Genomic DNA, 20,885 nt, shown 5'->3' with positions numbered 1-20,885 from the left:
GAAAAGAGACAGCATTACAACTAAACAGAAATAATAGAAGATGAACTCCTAAGATAGTTTTAAATGAATTAACATTAACGCTGTATTTGAATTTGCAAAAAATGTGTGATATAAACTAGTATTAATTATGTTTTACATGTGCTGCCCTTCAAAAACTCCCCTCACCAGAGTCATGGTTGGATAATATTAGTGATGTAACAGACAGCCAATCATATCTGCTCTCCATTCCAGCTCGACCAACCGAAAACAAGCATGTTGGTAGGTGGACGTTCAGCTTACGGGTGTAGAAAATTGCTCAGCGAGTACTAGTAGAGTTTCACTGCGCATGGATGGGTCTAACTCAGTGATATGTGGCTGTCAGATCTACGAACTGCGCAGGTGTGGAGGCCATTTTTCATGTGCGCAACTGATCCCATGTGTCATCTGTAGTACAAGGCATGAGAGAGGACAGCGACCCGGGATGCGCAGCCGGAATCATGTGGAGTTATTGCTCGTGGAATTGATTATTTGATTATAATAGTTTAATTGTTGATAGCCGAACATACTGGGAGTGGACATACCGGTACTGGAATAATTTTGCAAGTTACAGCAAAGCCATGTTCCGGCAAACGAAGACGGTGCTGCACAAACTCCGATTTCTGAGGTGAGTTACGGTGCAGCACGTTAGCGTGAACACACCATGGAACACACCTGGCACATTGCTCATCAATTAAACGCTACCTGTGTGTGCTGTTGACTTCATAATGTCACGACAACATTCACTGACTGTCTGTGACAGTGTGGCTGCTTTGTCGACATGTCACATCAGGTATTTAAACTGATGCAACAGCTGATGTCACCAAATAGGATTTCTCTAGTTAACGTTACTGTTCATAGTTTGATTTGATTTATTTATTATTTCATTTAAAAGGGACCATGTACGGTTTAAAACATAAATGTTACCATTTGATGCACCGTACCAGATTATAGCTTTAGGCTATCTGCAACCATCTATGACTCTAACCACTTTACACTTACTTACACTATACATCCTATATACCACTTTATAGACTGCACATATGTACATTTATTTATTGCACATACTACATTTATTTATTGATGCACTGTTCACACTATGTTCACCCATTCACTCTGTATCTTTTATATCTCTATTATTGTTTTTATCATTTTTGTATACCTTTTATACCTCTCCTGTGTTTCACTCTGTTTGCTGATGTTGCTGCTTTGACACCTGACTTTTATTTGATTTGTCTTGAACATGTTTTTATTGTGTTTCTTTAAAATGAGTTATATGTATTGTTATATGTTATGTTTTTGTTGTGTGTGGACCCCAGGAAGAGTACTAGGGATCCAAATAAAGAATAAGAATAAGAATACTTCTACTCCACTACACCTCAGAGGAAAATATAGTAATTTTAGCCTCAATACATTTGACAATATTAGTTTCTAGCAACTTTGCAGATTCAGATTCTTAATACAAAATATAAATCAACTAATAAACTATGATGTATTGTTACGTAGTATATCATTATTAAGTATATAAAGTAGTTAAAATGAGCATCATTAAAGTGATGAACACATTAATGCATCAATAATTATAAGCCAATGGTATAATATATATTGTTCTGAAATGGAACATTCTGCATAATGACTACTTTTACTTTTGGTATTTTAAGTATGTTTTGATGCTACTACTTTTGTACTTCTACTTAAGTAACATTTTGAATGCAGGACTTTTAAATGCATGCACACGCTGCAAAGTCAATATCTGCAATGAAAGATGAAGCAATAATACCCACACAAGTCATGTTCATTCCCAATTCTTCTTTTCTACCTTTACAGTATCTACCTCTTTTCATCTTTGAACTGAAGGTCCACATGGTAGTTGTGTGGCTGCAGTATGTTTTTGGACAGATACATTTTGGAATAGAGGAAACTTCTAATTAAAGCTTCAGCAGCATCATTATTATTGTCCTGCTGTGGGCAATGTGTCAGCCAAAACACCAGATACTCAACGCAACGCTGTAAAATATCCTGATATGAGATCTGCATTTGTTTGTGCAAAGATGGGCGAGTTATTCTTTGTACTATTAACTATTTCCTTCTCCCAGTTTGAATGGACGGCAGCATACATGGAAGCTGAAGAGCACTTCAGCAAAAGAGAGAGCCTGTCAGTACCAACCAGGACAGAACATCCATGGCTTTACAGTCAGAGAGGTAAAGTTAGCTTGACTCAAAGTAGCATCATTTAAGACTTATGAAGTAATGTTGTATGAACACCGTGGAGGTCAAAATGCATGTGTGGAACAAAACTTTGCAAGTACATCAGACATTTTCTGGTTGAATTTTTAAAAGGACGTTCTGTGAATCTTGTACCACCAGTTGTTACAAGGTTTGATTCAGTGGCTGCGACAAGACCTTGACCCTTAATGAAAGTGTCTACTGCTATCAAACAAATGGTCATTTCAGCTGCTAACTCTGTGTTTCCCAGGTTGTGGAGGTCCCTGACTTGTTTCTCACAGCAGTGAAGTTGACCCATGATAAAACTGGAGCTCAGTACCTCCATGCAGCCAGAGATGATTCCAATAACCTCTTCAGGTAGGTTGAAATGTGTTTCAGCAGTATTTATTAGGGCTGTCAATTGATTTAAATATTTAATTGCGATTAATCGCATGATTGTCCATAGTTAATCACGATTAATTGCAAATTCATCGCACATTTTTATCTGTTCAAAATGTACCTTAAAGGGAGATTTGTGAAGTATTTAATACTCATGGCATGGCCAATATGCTTGCTTTATGCAAATGTATGTATATATGTATTATTGGAAATGAATTAACAACACAAAACAATGACAGATATTGTCCAGAAACCCTCACAGGTACTGCATTTAGCATAAAAAATATGCTCAATTGTCTATTGACAACAGATTTTTAACTTTCTCTCTGCAGTCACACTTTACCTTGTACAAAAAAGAAAATAAATCCAATGCCTCTTGTTCTTGTTCTTGTTCCTGTGTTTCAGTGTCCAGCTCAGAACGACCCCCATGGACAGCACAGGGGTCCCACACATCCTGGAGCACACGGTGCTGTGTGGATCTCAGAAGTACCCCTGCAGAGACCCTTTCTTCAAGATGCTCAACAGGTCCCTGTCCACCTTCATGAACGCGTTCACAGGTACAGAACAATCATTTGGTCCTAAATGTACAGAGTGACCTCTGAGTCTGTGAGCAAAGCAGTTGGGAAAAGTGTGCTTATATCCAAATATCCTGGATAGAAAACGAATGAGTGACTGAGTGTCTAGCCAGGTTTAATGCATGTACATGGAAATAATCTAGGGTTTGTGGTTTACCAGAGGTTTCATTAGTCCCACATTACTGCGATGGACTTGCTCTGCTTGACTGTCCAGCAGTTAAGATTGTATAGTGTTTACAAATCAAAATATATGGATTCACTTTTGTTCTTATTTTATACATATATTTTTTATGATATTAATTTAAATCCCCCTCCCACACATTTTTAATTAATTAATTATATTAATTTAATTTTATTCTAATATTTTCTTTCATTTTATTCTTATCTTTTTCTGTCCGTATTAAAGAGTTTACTGCTTGTTTTTTTGTATTCATTATTTGATTCTACAGTATATAAAGCATCTTTGAGAGCTTTTGAAATTGCTATATAAATCTGTATTTGTTATTATATAGTATATCTGAACATGTATTATAGTGGTTTAAGTATTGGAGATGAGAGAGAGTTTACATGCACCAATACTTCATTAATTAAAAAGCTACTGTTATTATTTTACTAGTCAGCTTCTAAAGAAAAGAAAAGGAGTTCCACATGATGGTTGGCCATTTCTTAAGGGGAGACAATACATTGTGAATAGGGTAAACATTGAACTAAGAGATATCACCATGAAACGTCCCCAGTTGATTGCTTATATGAAGACAATTATTTTTTGTATTACAAGTTTTCTGAAATTCAGTGTTTAAATATGGAAATGAGGCATTATCTAATGCTAACTTTTGGTGAATTTAGGAGAAATCTACAGACACAAATAGACAAAGTAGTAAAATAAACACCTAATTGTGTATATAGGATGTTTTCTTTCCACTAGTTTGAAAGAAGACATGTTATGGAAGCAAAAAGCCCCAAATTTCAAAATTGATCAGTGAATAAAAAACAACTATGTATTTGCCTGTGGCGTCTCACCTGGCTGATGAGCTCTTTGCATGGGTTGATGTTTGTTTGTTTGCTTCCTCATGAACAGCCAGTGACTACACCATGTATCCATTCTCAACCCAAAATGGGAAGGACTTCCAGAATCTTCTGTCGGTCTATCTGGATGCAGTTTTCTTCCCTTGTTTACGAGAACAGGATTTCTGGTGAGATTGACTATTTCTGCACAGTTATACATGTTACAATGCTAGAATTGCTCAATTTTACTTTATAAAGTACGTGATGGCATTAAAACAAAACAGTAGCCAAAGTTAACTTTTAAACACTTGGTTGTGATTGTGTGAGTCTTTAACAGTCAGTTACTCACTGTATTGTCCATCAGTGGGCTAAAACAGACCAATAATTAGCAAATATCCCTATCATTACCATGTTTTAACTCTGTATGTCTTGATCTTCCAGGCAGGAGGGCTGGAGGCTGGAGAATGAAAACCCCACAGATCTCAACTCCCCTCTGGTGTTTAAAGGAGTGGTGTTCAATGAAATGAAGGGGGCTTTTGTAAGTCAAAACGTCATCCAATCACTGTCATTACCATTTCATATGCATAGCAATCATCTGTTCTATACAGTGCTTTTTTTTACACACACACACACAGGCCATTTTGGTGCTTTTACGGTATAAACTCCCCAACAGTTTAAACATTTAATGCACAAATAAGTTATTCCTACTTTCCTAACTATAAAGCAAAGAATCTCTGTCCGTCTGTCTTTCTGTGTGTCCTTCGCATAACTTGAGAACCGTTCATCCAATCTATTTCACACTTGGTGGGTGTATTGCCGGGGGCGGGGATCCGGGGTTCTGCAGACTTTCCAGCATGTCATCCGCAGCGGGCAGACTGCGGCTCATTGACTGCAGTCCACTTTTGCTGCTGGATGTTGGATACACTAACGTTACAACTAAACTCTTCTTAACTTCCCTGGAATCAACAAGTGATGAGCGGTTCTCGACAACGCTGCAAGCAGCACTTCCTTAGGGCCAAGCAATCGGGCCGCTCCGAACGGCTACGCCACGAATGGGCACTGCACTAATTATACTAATACACTGATGTAATATAAAACTATAACACAGAAAAGGTTAGTAAAAAAATATATAAATATTTTCTTGGTGCAGTTGCACTTTCCTTGAACAAAATGTCCTGTAATCCAAGACAAAAACACAGCAAGGCTACACAAAGAAAACAAGGACAGATACAACGTTGAGAGATAAAGTTCGACTGAAACAAATGGTGGGAGAGGGGATTTAGATTAAACCAACAAACTAATGTGGTTGGAAGAATGAAAACAAAAAGAACAATTTGAAATTTACCATATCAGCAGTGTCAGAATCTGAAATAATCATTTGTGTGTGTTTGTATGTTTGTGTATTCTCGCAGTCAGAAAACGAGCGTGTGTACGCCCAGCACCTCCAGAACAAGCTGTATCCAGACCACACCTACTCTGTGGTGTCAGGAGGAGAGCCTCTAGCCATCCCCGACCTCACCTGGGAGCAACTCAAACAGTTCCATGCCACACATTACCACCCCAGCAACGCCAGGTAGAGGGACACACACTTACACAGCCTAGAAAAGAATGGGAACATGTGTTGTTCAGTTTTATTTGTACTCGTTCATTCTGGTATTTTTTTTTTTTTTTTAATATTTTCCTAGTTGAAATTCACATTGAGGTTTACAGCATTAACCCGTGTCATAGTGTCAAACATTTGAAACAGACTGTCAAAAGGAAAAAAAAGAGATTCTTAAAAAGAAACTCCCATGTTTCTGTGACAGGACAGCAACCATACAGCTTTTAAAATGTTACATATATGTTTTAACACGTTCCCTAAAAGAAACTTTAATAATACAAACACACATACACCCTCTATACGTTCTTCAGGTTCTTCACCTACGGAGATTTGCCGTTGGAGCAGCATCTGCAGCAGATTGAAGAGGAAGCTCTGTCCAAGTTTGAACGCATCAACCCGAACACTGAGGTCCCCTCCCAGCCACACTGGGGCAGCCCTGTGAGTTCATAATTCAGAAATATTACTATAACATCTAAGTGTGAAAGGGTATTTGAGATGACAAAACAAACAATCCACTACAGTCAAACTCAAAGGATTCCTGCTGCTTCTGTTAAAGAAAATCCAATTTGATCTGTATTAACAACATAGGCTGAGTAAAATAACGTGCTTTCATCATTTTATCCAAGGTGCTTGGGAGGTTACGCTCCTGTTGCACCTGCCGTTACTAAGCAACCAAAACCTGTACGATGATGATGAAGTTGCGGTAATTTAGCGGTAAAAGCTTCACTGACTAAACAAAGTCAAAACAAAGATAAATGGATTTGCAGCACCATGAATCCCTCACAGTAGCTGATTGGTTAATTATTGTCACATGACTTCTGCTGTGTTTGCTGCATTCGAAAAAGTTGGGATAAAAAAAAAAACGAACAAAAAATAGGCGTGTTGCCATATACAGTATGTGCACCACGACAACGTTGCTCTCGCTTTTGAGCACGACTTCCGCGCATCTACATAGACAACAAAAGGTTGTCTACAGTCTCACTGAAAATACAAAACAAATAAAGACACAAGTCACGTCTTGCATTTCATTCTTTTGGAAAATGGTTTCCAGTACTATCTAAGTATTGTGTTGATTTCAGTTTGAATTATTTAATCTCATCATGTATTTAATTATCACTTGCATGCATGGTTCCATTGTTTTATTTTTAGAAACAGAAATGCATGGAATAGCCAGTGTGACCTCACTGTGAATCTCATTGGTTTCCCAGAGAGAAGACCATGTGACCTGCAGCCCTGATGCGATGGCTCCAGATCCAGCCAGGCAGGACACGCTGTGTGTGAGCTACCTGCTGGGAGAGTAAGATCACATCACTACTCTCTATTTCCTGCTGTGTTTCACGGAGACATTTGTACTTACTTACTTAAAGGGACTATTTGTAAGATTCAGAAATGCTGCTTAATAGCGACACCTGTGGCCTTGAAATCAACGAAAGTCAGCGTCGAGCTCACGCTTGCTCGCTCTACATAGACATGAACGAGCATCGCTCAAAACAGTGAGGCGGCAGACGTCAGCTAAAAGCACAATATCACTCTTATATTTCAGCTGCTTGGCAGTAATGTTAGCTGACCAGACCAAGGTCTCTCCATGAATCAATGCTGATCCTAGTGTTGGCTTTTCCTGCTCAGCGCAGGCTTCAGAAGCGGGGCTCCTCAACAAGTTACGTTATTGCCTCCCGACCGCAGCCGAAGACACCGGCACCCGGTCGGTTATGAGACGATAATGTAACTCGTTGAGGAGCCCCGTCACTTCACAAGACACGGGAAACCTCTGTTGGTCTGAAGGAGCTGCAGTATTTATTTCTGCACAAACGTCCACTGTACATTCACTAGATATTCTCAGAGCTAAACTAACTCTTCTGCAGTGTGGAGTGAGCGCGCGTTCACGTCTAGAGGTGGAGCGAGACAGCGAGGACGCGCGTGCTGTCTGAGTGAAGGAGAGCAGGCAGCGGAGACGAGGCTCCGGCCACACGCGAGCGCGCATATGCGAACGCGCATGTGTGCCGACCCGCTACATTTATACGCTTAAAAAGTTACAAACAGTCCCTTTTAAATAGGATGGCATTTATGAGATTCTGAAGCCACAGATACGCATCCTCTGTTTCTCCTGATCTTCTTGTTGACCCTTGTTTACAGTGGTTTATATAGTCATGTTGACAGCTTTTGTTTCTTCCTCAGTACAAAAAGACATCATACAGCATGTCTCTTTAAAAAGTGAAGCTTTGGAGTCTGCCCTGTTATTCAGTAACATCTGATCTCCTGTTCTTGTTCCTCTGTTGCAGCATCACTGACACGTTTGAAGGCTTTACTCTCAGCCTGCTGTCATCTCTAATGATCTCTGGACCAAACTCTCCCTTCTACAAGGCTCTCATTGAACCCAAGATAGGAACCGACTTCTCTTCTGTCGCAGGGTGTGTATATGGGCTTTAAGAACAGCAAATCTACATTATACTAAGATGGGATCAGTTACAGTTTGATTTTACTGGTTCGATTGGGAAGCCAACTACTGCATCCCCTCTTGTCCAGCTCATCTGTGGGATAAAACAAATCATCTTCAGTATTTGACCACGTGTCTTTGACGCAGTGCCATTAAGTGTCCATGACATTCATGTATTTGTTGAGAGCGTGTTGAAATGTCCTGTTGTTCAGGTATGACGGCAGCACCAAAGAGGCTTCGTTCAGCATTGGACTGCAGGGAATGGCTGAGGAGGACACGGAGAGGGTGAAACAAATCATCAGTCAAACCATCGATGACATCATCAAGTAAGTACCACAGTCATATTTGGTACTGTGGTTTATGATTTCATGGCTTGATATTAAATGTGCACTGATTCAAGTGAAGAGTACAACTCAAAGTTGATGACAGTATCATTTATTTTACAAAGTTGCTCCTAAAGTTGTTTTAATAAAGCCACGAATGTTTGATAGAACAGCCATAGTTTTATAAAGGTGGAAGCTCCTCATCTTTCATCTCATCTCTGTTCAATGACTATCATAAATTGGTATATTTTGGGGGTTAACTACGTAGAAAGAGTCAACTTTTTACATATAGCACTTTTCAAATGGTTTTGAAATGGTAGTTACAAAGTGTTTAACAGGAAAAGGGGAAAAGAGAAAATAGCATGTTGGTAAATGAGCCAGTTGGAAGAGACAGAACAGATTTCCACAGTATGTACTGTTAGAGCAACTTGACTCACTTCTCTTGTCGTCGTTCACAGGGAAGGCTTTGAGGAGGAAAGAATTGAGGCTCTCCTCCATAAGATTGAGATCCAGATGAAACACCAGTCCACAAACTTCGGCCTGTCTCTGGCCTCGGTGAGTTCACTGCTGTGTATCTGTAACCTTCGTTTTGTTTCCACAAAATAAACACTACATGTACAGTGGAAACCGCTTACAGTGATCACGTCTGTCTATGTCGAATTGATCACTAAGCTGATGATTATTATAACAAATGATATGTATTTCTCATGCAGATTACCATCTAATGACATTTGTATTTTTATTATTTATTACTTGCTATTTACTGGCTCTCTGCCAATTCTTCTGCCTTTTCCCTCACTAAGGGCCCCATGTGGGAGGCATGTTAGCGACACTAGGGATGTTGGTTTGCATTAAATCTTGTGCTTCTATTTGTTCCCCGTGTTTTTCTGTATATTTATATACAAATCAAGAATGTAAACATCCATGGTTATTGTCCTGGGAGACTATCTTGTGACCTGAGCAATTTATTTGCTGATTTCCTCCTGTTGGATATTTTACTATAATTCTAGAGACCTTCCTCTTTGTCCAAAATCCATGATAACAAAAAGAATACAATGTTTAAAAGTTAAACATTTACATCAATATTTAAAATTAATTATATATGTGCATTAGTAGACAACTTGTCTGTATTATTAAGTATAAGTCATGCTATGAAATCCAGCTCTGAAATAAGAGGAAGAAAGAGTAAAACAAGATACTTGACTGCTTTAGCTGTTTGAGGAAATCTTCTTTTTTTTCAGAGCTGCTGTTTTTACATGTTGGTTTTCCTCACTCTTGTCATTTTGTTTGTGTATTTCCTAGTACATAGCATCATCGTGGAACCATGACGGCGACCCGGTGGAGCTGCTGCAGCTCAGTGACAGCGTTGCAGAGTTTAGACAAGCCCTGAAGGAAAACCCTCGCTTCCTGGAGGACAAAGTTCAGCACTACTTCAAGGTGAATAAAAACAATTTTTTGTGTGTCTCGAGTATACAGTAGTTGCAAGTTGATTGCAGATGAAAAAAGGGGGCAACGTGCAGCAGTCTGGATTCATATCTTAACTGACTCCCAGTGGTTGGGAGTAAGAGAGAGAGGGGGGTGTGATTTCGTAATTGAAAGTGTGAATTTGAGGGTAAAAATCATGACTTGTTTGAGTGTTTGAAAATAGAAATAAATAGACATGGGTCATTGAAAGTGCTTGATTATCAATATTATTATTTTTACACAACATTAGTAAATAAATACATATGTCATGTTCCACCTTCTTTGAGAATACGCAACGGTCACGTGCATGAGTGATTAAAGTCAAATCAAATGATGCAGGTTAAACAGCGGCGAGAAAGCCAGCGTTTAGCGAACCTCCAGCTATACCTGGAAAATGTGAACTCCAGGACTCGTGGCTCACCAGACATTTACAAAAACTGGCTTGTTAAAGATCAGTGAGACATCCATATAATTAACCTTGATCCCTGTCTCAAACTATGCCGTGTTGGATCCTTGAATCTGAGGAAATTTGGCCTGAAAAGTCCTTGAATGTAAAGTTTAAGAAGGTGTGGGAACTCTGCTTTTTTAACAAAAAAGTTCTAAATCTGTTAACAAAAAAATATAAAAGCTTACTATTGCAAGGATATATTATTGTTTGGCAAATGAAAAGAACACATACAGGCTGTAACTTTAATGAAATGGAAATCTTTTTTCTATGATGAAATACACTTTAACTGTATTTTCCAGTTGACATCCCCAGCATCCTTTTCAGGAAGAGGTCCGCCCTGGTGCTGGTTGGGTTTTAAGTCTCTTTTCTGGCATCAGCACAGATACTGGCTGTCACCAGTAGCTTTACCTCAAGTCCTCTAGTTGAATTTTAGGATTTAATGCTAATTTGTGTTTTTCTGTCCTTCTGCAGGAAAACACACACAGGCTGACCCTGTCCATGAGCCCAGATGAGGCCTACTTGGAGAAGCAGGCCAAGGCTGAGGAGGAGAAGCTCCAGAAAAAGATTCAGGCTTTGTCTGACGGTGACAGAAAAGACATCTATGAGAAAGGTAAGAATGAGGGCCGTCAGAGTTAATGCAATAATAATAATGTGTTAACAAACAGTTGCCTGTTGGGCTGCAGTTTGCCATGTTATGAGTTGAGCATATTGTTTTATGCTAAATACAGTACCTGTGAGGGTTTCTGGACAATATTTGTCATTGTTTTGTGTTAATTGATTTACAATAATAAATATATGCATACATTTGCATAAAGCAGCATATTTGCCCACTCCCATGTTGATAAGAGTATTAAATAATTGACAAATCTCGCTTTAAGGTACATTTTGAACAGATAAAATATATTGACATATTGTTATAGTAAGTCACTGCACAATGTGTGCAGTTGAATCTCTTTTCCTTTGCAAGAAGGTCAGTTCACAAAGTCTTAATCAATGTTCTTTTGTATTTTTACTTGTGTGATTTTCTTTTTATACATATTTAATTAGCGTTGTTGGAGGGAGCTTGAGACTTGATAGAAGATTTTCATTGACAACTGCTTCTGTAATTGTTGTGTACATGATAACAAGTAACATGAATCTTAAAACAATGTCAGAAATCAACACCAAGACTTTCACCGGTCATAGATTTCTGATGAGTACCCTGCGAACACGTGACTAAACTAGGATGTAATGGAAGGCACTTCTGATTCAAGGGTCTACTCGACATCACAGTGGTGTGTTTTTTTCTCTTCCTGGAAAGGTCTGGAGCTGCTGGCTGCTCAGAGTAAAACTCAGGATGCCTCCTGTTTGCCTGCACTCAAAGTGTCTGACATTGAGCCCACAATACCCATCACTCCTGTTCAAATCGGCACTGCAGGTACAGCACATTGTCTGCGACATTACAGTCATATCACATTTGCATTTTCATCACCCAAGTTAAGAGTGTTCGGTGAAACTCTTAACAGGCATTCCTCTCCTAATCTCCACAGGAGGTGTACCAGTTCAGTACTGTGAGCAGCCCACCAACGGCTTGGTTTACTTCAGAGCCATGTGCAGTCTCAACACCCTGCCGGAGGACCTCAGGCTTTATGTCCCGCTCTTCTGCAGTGTCATTACCAGGTGAGTTAATCTCCCAGTCAGTAAAACCACAACATCTGGAATAGACGAAGTTTAGAAGTCGTAACTTTTTTGTCGTCTATTGTGTTTCTCTGATTGTGTTCATGTTTCATACAGTACATGTACACTGACTGTACAAAAACACATTAGAGGTAGCTTTTATGAAGCACAACGCTGAAATTAATCCAGTTCATCTCGGTTCTTCCTTTTTCATTTCTTTTTATAAATCTATACTGATCACAAGTGGAGGAGAAACAGTGGATCAGTGGATCAGTGGCGGAGTTTGAGGATCCGAGAGCAGTGACGTCTGGATTTTTTTTAAAAAGGCTGCACCTCAATAGCAGGATTTTAGAAATGTTTTGTACAGTCTGTGTATTGTAATTAAAATGTGAGCTTGAGACGGATAGACTGTATCTTTTGTATGTATTTGGTGTGCTTTCACAAGCCAACATTTGGTCTGTTTTAATCTGACTCTGTTGCGGTTCAACCCCTGGTGCGGTTTGTTTTGCCAGTTGTGAACGCGGTAATCGTAGTCTGGTGCGAACCGAAACAATCAGTCCGAGACCACTTGGGAGAGGTGGTCTCGGACCGTTTCCTAGTGAACCCTACGGCAGTTTGATTGAATTGAGAATATAAACCGACCCAACTGCAGGAAGTGAAGCAAAACACAGGCTGCCTGTGCGGGCATTTGCTGAGATGGACACAGGTAAACGACAGGTTAACATGACTGAGAGAGGACGGACCTGGACTCCTGCAGAAGTTAGATGTTTGCTTGACATCTGGGCCGAAGAGAACGTACAGAATATGACAAATAAAGACCACAAAGAATTGACGTTTATAAAGTGATTGGAGATAAACTGGAGGAGAAGGGATTGGAGACAGTAGATCAGTGCCGAGTCAAAGTGGAAAAACTTTGACAGCAATATTTCAAAGTCTGCGTTTCCCTGCAGAGAAGTGGCAGCTCTCAAGACGAAAAAGATACATTCGACCCACAGCGAATTATTGTTTTCATTTTGTCTGCTTTACTAACCAAAAGTGTCCCTTTCACTCTGATTCGGACTAGCTAGCCAAACAGACTATGGCTTGTGAAAGTGCCCTTAAACTGTACATGTTTTATAATAGAGCTGTCCCGAATACCATTTTTTTGGGCTTCAAAGCTTTGGTGATAAATATTTGAAGGTATTTGAAGCTTTGTGGAGCAGCCCAGAAGGCCAATATATATTCTTCCGTTTGTTTCCATTTCCCCCGTTTCAGTGCCTGAGGCAGTGCCGCTGCCGTACTACTGTACACACACGCACCTCTACACACAACAAACGGCGATAATCCATCTGAGAATAACTACTAATAATTATAATGTTGAGGAATTATTCCTTATTTCATGGGCTATTTTGGGATTTATACTTTGTTATTGCATACTTGATTCTATGATACTTGATACTCGATTACCATGGCAACGGTCGAATCTTCGGCGCTTCGAAGCATTCGGGGCGGCCCTATTTTATAAATCGTAAAGCACATTTTAAAGTCTGGCTGTGTTTCTGTCTGTGTAATTAGGATGGGCTGTGGAACTCTGGACTACAGGCAACAGGCCCAGCAGAAGGACCTGAGGACAGGGGGCATGTCTGTCTCCACACAGGTCACCAATGACTCCACCCAGCTGGACATGTACGAGCAGGTCAGTGTCAGCTCGGTGTATTGGTGTCAGAAACAATGCACTGAAGCCTATAAATTTAAAAAGGAAACCTACTGTGTATTTTGCAGAATCAGGTTGGTTTGATTTCCATCCTCAGTGCTCTGTGTGCTGATTACATACGATGCAAATCAGAAACTTAGAAATGTATAAACCTGGGAAGTAGTCCAGTTTGGCTCCCTGATTCCAGCCCAGTGCATGCTGGGATAAGCTCCAGCCTCTTGCCTCTCAAAAGGAATATGTGGATGAAGAAAATGCAGTTAGTGATGTCTTGTCTCGGTTGAGGATGATTCACTGCTGCAGGTTAAAGTACGGCCTCTCAAAACACCAAACAAGGAAGAGTGTCTCTCATTGGACTCTGTGCTCTCTGTTTCAGGGTGTCCTCCTGTTCTCCTCCTGCCTGGAGAGGAACCTTCCTCACATGTTTCAGCTGTGGAGCGACATATTCAACCGGTATGTTCTCCAACACGTCACATCATCAGCAGCTGGAGACGATATTTACACGACAATCAGTTGATGGAGCGGAGTGAGCTGGATGCAGAGAAATTAACATTAGCAAGTGTTCTCTTCCAGCCCCCACTTTGATGATGAGGAGCGCCTCAGAGTGCTGGTGATGATGTCAGCGCAGGAGTTGGCCAATGGGATCTCCTACTCTGGTCACATGTATGCCATGACCCACGCAGGCCGACACCTGACTCCAGCAGGACACCTTCAGGAGACTTTTGGTGGGATGGAACAGGTACTGTGCAGTGAATGCATGAGCAGTCATCACAGGCAAAACATCCATATCACAGTACTGATAAAATATCACTGAACATATGACATATGATGATTTATATTCCATAACAAATACTCATCACAGAAATGATTGAATACAGAAGTCTTCACTAAGACCTCTAGATGTGAGAGCACCCAGTGTATATTTCCAAAATCGTTTTCTCCTCAGAAGCAGAGTGTCGATGTCACCACCTCTGCTAGGAGATATATGTCTGATGTTGCATACATTTTACATTATTGTGAAATAAGAAGTATATGTTTTGGTGGTCCTCTCATTAATATTGTGATATTGGTTTAAACCATATTGTCCATCTGTAGTGATAGTGACACCGGACATCATTATTCTTACTATGGGAGACTTCATGTCTTCATGCTCTGCGTTCTTTATACATGTGTGAGAGAGTTCTTTTTGTTTTTCCCTTCTCTTTGTTTGTACCTGTTGTTTCTCAGCGTCAACAGTTTGTGAAACAGCTGTTTTGTGTTTTGTTTGTTTGAACCTCAGGTGCAGTTTATGAAGAGGATAGCTGAGATGTCAGACCTCAGCCACGTCATCCGGACACTACCCAGGATCAAAAAACACCTTCTCAACCCTGACAACATGAGGTGGGTTCATATTACGGTACACCTCCTTATATCATGTTTTATCATATGACCAGAATATAGCATACTGTACTCTAAATACTTAACATACTTCTCTCTCTTCAAATTCAAATGTCCTTATAGGTGTGCAATCAACGCAACTCCACAGAAAATGTCTGACACCTCAGCACAGTTGGAGAGTTTTATGAAGGATGTCGCCGACAACAGAAGGACAATCAAACCTGTCAGAACTACTATTATTGAGGTATGGAATCAGCAGGCAAACTGGACCAATAAACCAGTCTGAATATTTGTCATATTGAGTTTGTTGATCAAATCAAAATCTAATATTTAGTTATGTTTTTAGAGACCACTAGACCCCCAGGATGACCGCGGACTGAGTAGGAAACTCATCTCTGTAAGTTCATTTCTGCTGATCACCATCTTTAAGTGTTACACTTGGTATTTGTTCCTCTATATATTTCTGTCTTATTGAGTTTACTATAATTACTAAGAACAGAAGTGTTTCTGGTGATGGAAGGTAATTAAAGGAGTGTAAACGTAGGGACGAACCCCTTTCAGAAAAGCAAAACTTTGATGTGAAGAGGCACATTTTGTTCTTGCAAATAGAAGCAACAAGATTTATGAGAAATGTCCTTCTGATTTGAATCAATACTATTTATTAATATTACCAGCCTGGTGGTGAGAGATCATTTGTGTTATGATGGAATATATTCCATAATTGCCTACAACATATTGTATATAAAATACTACACCTTTTTATAGGGGTGACCCCGAATATTTGATCTAAAGAGCCGGATTCGACTGCCAATCTCACAGTTGAATCGTCACAGTGGCAGAACAATGTGGTTATGAAACAAAGGATCATTCCATTCTGGCTATATAAGGGGGGGATGAATGTCTGATTTTACATAGAATTGCTAGGTTTCTCCCAATAAATCATGATATTTAGCCTATTTTGGTATAAATATCAGCATATTGATAAAACGGTTGATAAGAAAATGTAAAATAACTCCTTAGTATACGTGAATAAATCCCCAGACTAAGTTGCGCTGTCCAAATTTGCGGGACCATGGAATTCGGGCCAAAAGTTGTATTTACAACCACGAAAAGCAAGCAGATTAAGAAACCGTGGGTTCATCAATTTCCTCCGCTCTGTTTCAGTACTACGGACAGCGCCGCATCTACACACACATCCCCTACATACAACCAAGCCCCCAGGAAATGCGCCGGTCGTCGACTTTCGTAGTGGCCAAACGGCGGTACTGCAACTTCTGTGTCAGTCAAGAGATGCATTGGACCCAAAAAGACTTTTTCCTATAGACTTAGACATTGGGAAAGAGACGTCTGTCACTCAGAAGATAATTTTTTTTTAGGTGAATCAACTCCCCAGTACGAACACTCTAATAGCCCTTATTTAAAAACTGAAGTTTTTAAAGTTGTAAAACGCACTAATAGCTGAATCCAGAGTTATTTCCTTTCCTCCGTTCATGTGAGTGAGACCCAGACCGAGGCTGGAGCGCAAGCCGTGACGACGGCGTGACGTTAGGACCCCGTGACCAAGTCATGTGACCGAGCGGACGCTACTGTGCCAATCATCTCGGACGCTGCTCCGCCAAGAACCGGGTACTTTTCCAGACGGAAGTGGAGCCATTTTGGCTTCATGCGCCAATGAACAACTCTCATAGGAATGAACGGGGCCCCACCTCCAACGCTGGATCCAGTTCTCTTAATACATCCATGAATACAACACACAGCGTCAATCAATGAGCAAAACAAATGTGCAGCCTAATCAGATCCAACTATGTAAATTCTTGTCGGGGACATCCCTACACCTTTAACTCTATACTGTACGCTGTACTATATGTGAACACCTGTTTTTTTTCACATATTCCTCCAAGACAAAGTCCTGTGCATGTATAGTAGTATGGTATGGTCTTGTTCGATAAATGATGAATAACCCAATTCTGATTTAGGATTAAGCGGTGTGTGTTTTTACTCTTATACTTTTCAGGAGCTGAATTTCCAGCCATGTCAGATGAAAACTTTCTTCCAGCTGCCTTTCCCCGTCAACTTTGTCAGCGAGAGCATTCGTACGGTGGCGTTCTCCCACGAGGACTACGCCAGGTAACCACACCAATGCACGGCAAAGACCAAGCTGACTTGACACTGAATGATTATTTCCAGTAGAACTCACTCCGTCCACATCCTCAGACTGATGTGTTTATTTTCTCTCTTCGTCAGTTTGAACATCTTGGCGAGGATGATGACGGCGAAATTTCTTCATGGAGAGATCCGGGAGAAGGGGGGAGCCTACGGGGGCGGGGCCAGGATGGGAGGAGGTCTTTTCACCTTTTACTCATACAGGTGGGCAGCGGTTCAACACACTGGTCACAGTTTTAGACAGCATTGCACTGTCAAATACACTGCAAAACTGTATATTACCTATTGCACAGAGGTGGAAATGCAATGAGAAATTCGTACCGTAGCATTTGCTGGTTACAGATTATTATTTCATATCTACATTGGACATTTTATATCATTTAGGGATCCTCTTCCTTTAGGAAAACTTGTAAAAGTTGGTGAACTCCTGAAAACAGTCTTCCTATTGTACGCTTCAGTGTACAAACAGTATGGAATAGTTGTACTTTCTTGGATAATCTACGTGAAAGCTATAATCCCTTACTAGCTATGTGTATTAAATCCACCTCATTGGGCACTCTGGTGGCCGAGTGGTTAAGACACCGACGTCCCTGGTTCAACTTTAGCCTGGGACATTCGTTTCCATCTCTCTTACCCGTGTCATCTCTCCACTGCCAACCTAGTGACAAAAGCATAAAATGCTAAAAATACACTCTACCTCAGTTCTGAAGGGGGAGGGAGATGTTGACGGGCTGAAATAGTGTTGTAAGCTTCACGATGAGTTGGAAGTCAATGTACGGGAGAAACAAGAATTACAGCTGCAACAATTCGTCGATTGATAATCATAGTCTTTTTTTTTTTAGAAAAAATACCAACATTCTCAGATTTCAGCCTCTCAGATGTGAACATTTCTGGTTTACTTAAAGTGCTTTCACAACTGTAGTTCCGCTAATTTGGTCCGAACCAAGGGGAACAAATAATGCATCGTTGTGTTTTAGTTCTGGTCCGGCTCCTGTTCACACTGACTTTTTACAAACAAACCAGAGAAGTAAACATGAAGAATACTTCTTTAAATATAGCAAAAATCTTTTTAAAAAATGTAGCCGTTAATTAATTAATTGATAAAATGTGACATAAATTTATATTTCTGTTTAAATTGGCTTCTTTATTTATTTATCTTAATTTATTCCCTTATTTGCTTACTCTTCTGTTTAATTTTCCTTTTTATTATTTATATCATGTGTTTATTTGTATTATTTTTTATGATTATAGAGTATTAAATTCTATAATTAAAAGAAACTGCTGATTCGACAGTTTTGGCGATTGTGATCCTGCATCATCAGGACCCACATGGGGAAATCAAATGATGACGACTGACAGACGTTTATGCACCACTTTAATGCTCCCAGGTGTCTGGTTCCAACACATAGTTCGAACGGCGATCATGCGCACGGACACGTGCATGAGGCGTATTACTGTGGGATTGTTGTCACACACTTTTTACAAAGCACACAGAGTCGGATACAAGCACAGCAGTTTTAACAGCTTTTGACCTAATAATCAGGGAAAATAGCCACACTGACGTGCATGGCCTTAAATACACATCGCTTCCTGAAGAGATTTCACCATCAGCAGATGGATTTATTAATAGTTTAGGTTTTTGAAATCATGCGAAAATCACATATCTGCTATTATAAAATCCGGTGGTTGGTTTGTTTGCTTCCGCTCTCAAAACAAACCGCATCAGAGGCTGCTTGGAGGTGGACCGAGACCCACCTTTTCAAGAAAGAGGTCTTGGTTCGGTTGTTTGGTCCGCACCGGGGATTGATTGACAACTTTCACTCCGGCCCAAAGGAACCGTACTGACCTGAGTTTGTTCCAACCAAACAGGTTAGGTGTGAAAGCACCCTTAGTCTATGTTTTGTAAGATGAAACCACTCTTAGTCTATCTTTTGTAAGATAAACATCTATGTGTTTTAGACTGTTTCACAGTGTGTGTTGACCTCACGTTCATGTCTCATCTGTCTCTAAGGGACCCGAACTCAGTGCAGACCTTGTCTGCGTTTCGTAAAGGTGTGGACTGGGCAAAGTCGGGACAGTTCACCCAGCAGGACATCGATGAAGCCAAACTGTCCGTCTTCTCAGCTGTTGACGCACCCGTGGCGCCCGCAGGCAAAGGTGAGACTCACCCACTGTGCTCAATCATCTCAAAGAAAGTGAGGGTTACTTTTTCACATCAAATCTTTTGAGCATCATTAAATATTATATTCAATCATAATGATCATGGAATACATGAGTTCAGCTTTTTAGACTTCTTAAAATGAGATTTTAAACTTTAACAGTTTTGTTACTAAACTTTCAGTGTTGAGCTGTTTCTGCACAGCAGCTCTCAGTCAAACTGCACCAAGAGAAACTATTCAACAATAAACCTAAAGAAAATATGTCACTTTACATTTACATCATTGCATATAGAGTGTTCTTGGGTTTTTAACTGTTGGTCGGACAATTTAAAGATTTCACTTTGTTTGGTTTAAAAACTTCCCATCACAATTGTTTGATCAAGAAAATAATGGAAAGATAACTTGATCATGAACATAATAATTAGCTAGTCATGTGCCTTGCCTTTTTAAATTTAAGCTGTTTTGGGTTCTGCTGCTTTAAAGCCTGACACTAGTTTGTTCACCGTGTCTTTGTGATGCAGGAATGGGTCGCTTCCTCAGTGGAGTCACAGATGAGATGATCCAGAGTCACAGAGAAAGACTCTTCGCTGTCACTCACACAAGCCTAGTGGATGTGGCCGAAAGGTAAAATGTTTAGAATTGTTACGAAACAGAAATGGAGAGAAAATAAAGAACTAACCATTCTGCATGTAATATAGTTGAAATGAAGTGTAAAACAAATGTCCTTGGTCTTGTTTTCCTGCAGATACCTCAGTGCTGGTCAGAGGACGTGTGGCGTTTCTATCCTGGGCCCGGAGAACGAGACGATTAAAAAAGATCCCTCATGGATTGTTAAATAATCTGATCAGAAGTTATTTCAAAATTGAGAACAATGTTACGGTGTCAAGACGTACTATGTACTGAAAACACAAAGGCACTTCTCTTGTTAGGATTGTTTTGAAATGGTTACAAAAAGGCTGAAGCTTGCGCACAATACCGAGAGGAGGAATGTGGACTGATTAGTGTTGTAGTCATAATCTGATTCTTCAGATTATTGCTTCTCTTTTTATATACTCTGTTGTGTACATATTAATGAAAATGTGATCATGACATTACAGTATAATATTGTCAAAACAAAATCTGAGTCATCTCTTTATTTTTGATTATCTTGTGATCATGAAAAGATTTCAGTGGGGTGAGTTTCTTTTCTCTGCAGTATAATAAGGATTATATGGTTCCTCTGTGGTTCAGGAAATTAACTTTGACCAGATGATTCCTGACATGGGATAATATCAGAAATGTCACCAAATTAAAAACTCATTTTCAACCCAACAGTGATGATAGTGTGTACAAATGATGTAATGTTTTAAATAACAAAAATCACCGGTGCAAA

At 39.9% G+C, this 20,885-nt stretch overlaps 1 protein-coding gene across 1 annotated transcript; it reads left to right on the top strand.

The window, feature by feature from the left end:
• The first annotated feature begins 288 nt into the window (after positions 1-288).
• On the top strand, positions 289-20,631 carry pitrm1 (pitrilysin metallopeptidase 1). The gene is made up of 27 exons (XM_074652277.1): positions 289-643; positions 2,112-2,217; positions 2,492-2,598; positions 3,025-3,176; positions 4,273-4,387; positions 4,641-4,737; positions 5,612-5,772; positions 6,111-6,237; positions 7,008-7,096; positions 8,079-8,207; positions 8,446-8,559; positions 9,015-9,111; positions 9,859-9,993; positions 10,940-11,078; positions 11,769-11,885; positions 11,998-12,127; positions 13,679-13,799; positions 14,191-14,267; positions 14,388-14,553; positions 15,094-15,194; positions 15,315-15,435; positions 15,538-15,588; positions 17,206-17,318; positions 17,436-17,558; positions 19,366-19,511; positions 20,035-20,137; positions 20,259-20,631. The coding sequence occupies exons 1-27, from the start codon at positions 597-599 to the stop codon at positions 20,350-20,352; spliced, it is 3,078 nt and encodes a 1,025-aa protein (XP_074508378.1). The 5' UTR covers positions 289-596; the 3' UTR covers positions 20,353-20,631.
• The last annotated feature ends 254 nt before the right edge of the window (positions 20,632-20,885 follow it).

Source organism: Sebastes fasciatus, chromosome 11 (genome assembly GCF_043250625.1).
Source record: "Sebastes fasciatus isolate fSebFas1 chromosome 11, fSebFas1.pri, whole genome shotgun sequence".
Lineage (NCBI taxonomy): Eukaryota > Metazoa > Chordata > Actinopteri > Perciformes > Sebastidae > Sebastes > Sebastes fasciatus.
Note: the sequence above shows the minus strand (reverse complement) of the source record. Positions and strands in the feature narration are given on the sequence as shown.

Excerpts from the sequence above, each read along its gene's own strand:
- pitrm1 (XM_074652277.1), top strand. The coding sequence starts at position 597 with ATGTTCCGGCAAACGAAGACGGTGCTGCACAAACTCCGATTTCTGAG. Across the intron at positions 4,388-4,640 it reads TTACGAGAACAGGATTTCTG|GCAGGAGGGCTGGAGGCTGG; the intron begins GTGAGATTGACT and ends TTGATCTTCCAG. Across the intron at positions 15,589-17,205 it reads TGAGTAGGAAACTCATCTCT|GAGCTGAATTTCCAGCCATG; the intron begins GTAAGTTCATTT and ends TATACTTTTCAG.